Source organism: Psammomys obesus, unplaced genomic scaffold (genome assembly GCF_907164565.1).
Source record: "Psammomys obesus unplaced genomic scaffold, mPsaObe1.curated_primary_1811, whole genome shotgun sequence".
NCBI lineage: Eukaryota > Metazoa > Chordata > Mammalia > Rodentia > Muridae > Psammomys > Psammomys obesus.
The window spans coordinates 311,652-316,248 of NW_026590110.1; the positions used below are offsets into that span (position 1 = coordinate 311,652).

At 38.1% G+C, this 4,597-nt stretch overlaps 1 protein-coding gene across 1 annotated transcript; it reads right to left on the bottom strand.

The window, feature by feature from the left end:
* Nucleotides 1-247: 247 nt before the first annotated feature.
* LOC129676230 (olfactory receptor 12D3) lies at nt 248-1,213 on the bottom strand. The gene has a single exon (XM_055606559.1). It carries the CDS (start codon nt 1,211-1,213, stop codon nt 248-250), a length of 966 nt encoding a protein of 321 aa, XP_055462534.1.
* Nucleotides 1,214-4,597: the final 3,384 nt, after the last annotated feature.

The window sequence follows — 4,597 nt, forward strand, 5'->3', positions numbered from 1 at the left end:
CACTCCTGCCTTCTTTCAGATCTCCACAGCAGTTAATTACCCTGGTGTGTATACTGTGGATAGTGTGAAGCCCCTTGACAAACTAAAATTCATATTTTAAAATACTGTAGAATTGTTTTGTTTATTCCCATGTGATTTGAACTTCTTGTCTTGTCTGAAATGTTCATAACTCCTGAGAGAGGGAGGAAATCAAGTTAACTGATCATTTATTAGAATGAAGTGCCTTCATGTACATAAGATATGAGTCTCATTGATCTCCTCCATATAGCTGATTGTCTTTAAACAACTTCTTCCCAAAGATCTTTTTCAGAGCCAACATCACCTCTTTGTTCCTAAGAGTATATATTAGTGGGTTTAGCACTGGGGTAACTGCACTGTAAATGATAGCAACCATCCGATCCTCCCTCATGGAAGAGGCTGATGCGGTGGCAGGACGGATGTATGTGAAGCCAACAGGTCCATAGAAAAGACAAACCACCATAAAGTGGGAGGTGCAAGTGGACAGAGCCTTCTTAAGCATTCTGCAGGACTGATTCTTGAAGAGAAGAAAGACAATGATGTAGAAGTAGGAGATGAGTGTGAGGAGGAAGGCCCCCATGGATATGCTGCCTGTAACAATGGAAAGGAGCCACTGATTGAGCACTGTGTTGCCACAGGCCACTTCTAAGAGGGGCTTAACATCACAGAAGAAGTGACTGAGTTTGTGAGAGTGGCAAAAGTTCAAGTGAGCAGTCATAACCGAATGCATCAGCGCATAGAGGAAGCTGGTAAGCCAGGCCATAGCTGCCAACATGATGCACAACTGAGGATTCATAATAGCAGTGTAGCGGAGTGGGCTGCAAATGGCCACAAAACGGTCAAAGGCCATCACAGCCAGCAAGATGGCCTCCGTGCTTCCCAAGAAGTGGAAGAAGTGTAGCTGAGTGATGCAGCCTAGGAACGATATGGTCCTATGCCTGGAGAGAAGGTTGATGAGAACCTTGGGAAGAGTCACTGAAGAGTAGCAAATATCTAGGCAGGAAAGGTTTCCCAGGAAGAAGTACATAGGGGAGTGGAGTTTTCTCTCCAAAGTGATGATCATTAATATCACTCCATTTCCAACCAAATTCAGCAAGTAAATGGTTAAAAACATCACAAAAAAGATGGGCCGCAGCTCCTGAATGCTGGTCAGGCCAAGCAAGAGGAACTCATCAAATGAAGTGGTATTCTCCATCACTGAAGGAAGATATAAGGAAAGCAATGTGTTACTGAAGTTAAAACATTACTCTGTGGGGACTAAGTGAAATACAAACTGACTCAGGATGAGCTTCTGAGTAAAGAATATTTAGGAGTCAGGGTTCATTTACTTACAATGGAGTAAAAGATTAGTACACCTGATAAATTCTGAACCTGTAAAATGATTAATAAGTGAAGCATGTGAGGACTAAACTATATAAATAAGGGCACTTTTTCACAGGATCTTTCCATAAACTCATACACAACACTAGGAAAAAAAGGATTCTAACCTGTCAAAAGCTCACAGACTAAGGGAGTAATTGCTTACTTTAGGGTTTAGGTCCTGAGAATCATACAGATATGGCCTAGTGAGAATTACCTCACTTCTCCTGAACCCAAACAGTCAACAAGGGATCTCTACGTCTTCCTTGACCACCTAAATCTTCTGTGAGGTAAAAGGAGGTTGGTGAATTTGAGACCAGCCTAGGCTACCATATTTTAATAGAGGGAGAGAGAAAGAAATAGGAAAAAAAAAGACAAAATAACACATTATAGGGAGAGAAAGAGAAGTAGAAAGCCCACAAATTTCAAATATCACGTAAGTAAAGGGAAAATAGACTAATTTTCATCACAGCATAGCTACAGGCTCTGAGCATAGCTGAGAAAACCTCGAAATACTGAGAGGTTCTCGCAATATAACAACACTCCGTTTTCGACTTAGGAAAGTTCCCCACAGTGAGATTTTCTTGAGAGAAGGGGAGTAAACAGAAAGAAGACAAGGTACAACATAAACAGAGGGTGACAGAAAAATGGAGTAAATTAAGAACAAAGGAAAATTGAGGGGAGGTGGTCAAAGAACCAGCCACTGAGTTCATGTCAAAGACAGCTCCTGTGGCAGCCTTACCAGGCCACAGAGGAAGATAATTCAGACAAACCTGGTGAGGCCTGATAGGCTAGGGTCAGAGGGAAGGGTAGAGGGACCTTACCTTTCAGTGTACTGGTAGATGGAAGGAGGGCAGGATTGTGGGGGGGGGGGGGATGAGGGAGGGGGCTTCAGCTGGGATACAAAGTGAATAAATTGTAATAAAAAAATTAAAAAGTTTTTTGGGAAAAAGAACAAAGGAAACTGTCATTTGAGAAAAAAGCAAACACACAGACTCAATAGAAGAAAAAGCTTGGACTATGTTGAGGCATTGGAAAAAGAATATGAGCTATTCTTCACTACCACCCACAGGAAGAAGCTCTGCTAGTTAGTGGTCCAGAATATCAGAATCCAATACAAATTCCCAGTAAATATCTTTGAAAGTTAAAAGAATGAAGAATATGTAGTTAAATCTACAATTAGGAGATGGAATTAATAAAAATAATAGGAATTTTACAATAAAAAACAAATGTACAATAGAAAAAATGAGCAAAGATAAAAACTGTTATTTAAAAAGATTATGAAGATGATGAGCTCCACCAAATGTATGTCAACAACTCAAAAGACAGTCTTTTTGTAGATACGATCAATGTTAAAAATGCAGAAAACAAACCAATCAAATATTAACACAATATGATGTGTTACGAATTTACAGCTGACTGTGTTGACTCAGTGATTATGTAATGAAATCTCCCTATTGCTTCTGATGCTAACTTATCTGGGTATGTCATTCCAGACAGCAAGATGCCAAAACAATTCACCGATCCTCTATTGCTAAAGTCATTTACTTAATCCAGGGCATAAATTATTTGCATTCTGCTGTGTTGTTTTCATGGGCTTCAATGTTTTCTTAAGTTTAGCGTCACAGTCAGAGGGATCTTTTGGATAAAGTGTAGGTGCAAGCTTTTATGGAAGGTAAATATAAGGTGTATTAACAAACACTGAACAGGTAATATTAAACTGTTAGTGAACCCAGTAAATGCATAGAAAGCAGATAAACATGAAAGCTATTATTTTGGATGCTGGGGTTACAGTATTGAAAAAATGGAAAACATTTTTCTTTCTAGAACTTGCATTTAAGTTGAAGATATATGGTAAGATACAGTACACCAAATTAAGATACATTCTATTTATAACAACAGAGCAGGGAAGGACAATTGTGTATGTGTGTGTGTGTGTTCACATGAGGTTGTATGTGTGTGTGTGTGTGTGTGTGTTCACATGAGGTAGTTAGTAAAACAGAATTTATGACAAAGATCTAGAAGAGATGAGGGAATTATTCATGCAGATTTATCAAGTGTAAGATTCACCCCAGTGGAGAACAGGTGTTGTTGACCTGGAGGTCACTGTAGTTGAGGCAGGAAGTTAGAGAGGAGAGAGAGACTCACAAGTGAAGAGGGGGAAGGTGGTGCAGGGTCCTCTAGGACATCGCAGTGCTGTGGCGAAACAGACAAATGTGGATCTGTACTGAGAATAACTGACTGTAGAATCTGAAATGTTTGCATTAGGCCTTTTGGTTTACGCTCTTTAAGAAGAAGAAAGGTGTTCAGAAACAATCTCTTTTTCATAGATTTCATAGACCATGACTCACTACAAATCTCAATGTTTTGGAACGGGATAAGTGTATGCTCAGCCCACTTCTCTATTTTAACACTCTAGTCTTATACAATTTCCCCCTCCTATTTTAAACAGATGATTTTGTTTATATTTTGAATATATTCTGTGTTAATATTTTACAAAATTAAAACTGTTCTAAAAAAAAGTGCATTATCTGTACCTTAGTCCACTTGCCACCCAGGCCCTTTTCCCAGAGAGCATGTTTGTGATTTACCCTGGTATGTTCAGAGGGACTGTCTCCCACAAAGAAGAGTCAGTGAGAATCCCAGCACACTGATCACCCTGTATTGAATCTTGATTTTGTCACTCCACACATCATTCTGGAATTCTGAATGTATGCCCTTATGTGTGCATGTTTGTATATTTATCTAAAAGTATGTATGATTTTTACATTTTTCTGAGCTTATCTGGCAGTTAAGTTTTATTTTGAGCATATTTATATATACATATGTATTTAAATTCTGCAAACTATTTCCTTTTATAAATATAATTTAGTCATAGTTTGATGTATTTAGATTACTTCCATTCACTTGTGTTTAAAATGCTCAAATGAACATAATGGCATAATATGTAATTTTGAACATGTTGAGGGAGTTGTACAGATAAATTGTGATTATAATCCATGTGATTAAAAACTTTCAATGATGACAGAATTGAAATTTTATCTTCTCATAAATAGTACAAAAATCCACCATGACAAATTTCTGTTTAAATATACTCAAACAAATATAATTTTTTAGTAAACATTTTGATGATGTCAAATATCTGAACTACAATTCTAACTGTAATCTTTGCAACCTGCAGCTATGGCTAACCCTAAAGCTGTGTCCCTGTACTCTGTCC

Excerpts from the sequence above, each read along its gene's own strand:
- LOC129676230 (XM_055606559.1), bottom strand. The coding sequence starts at position 1,213 with ATGGAGAATACCACTTCATTTGATGAGTTCCTCTTGCTTGGCCTGACC.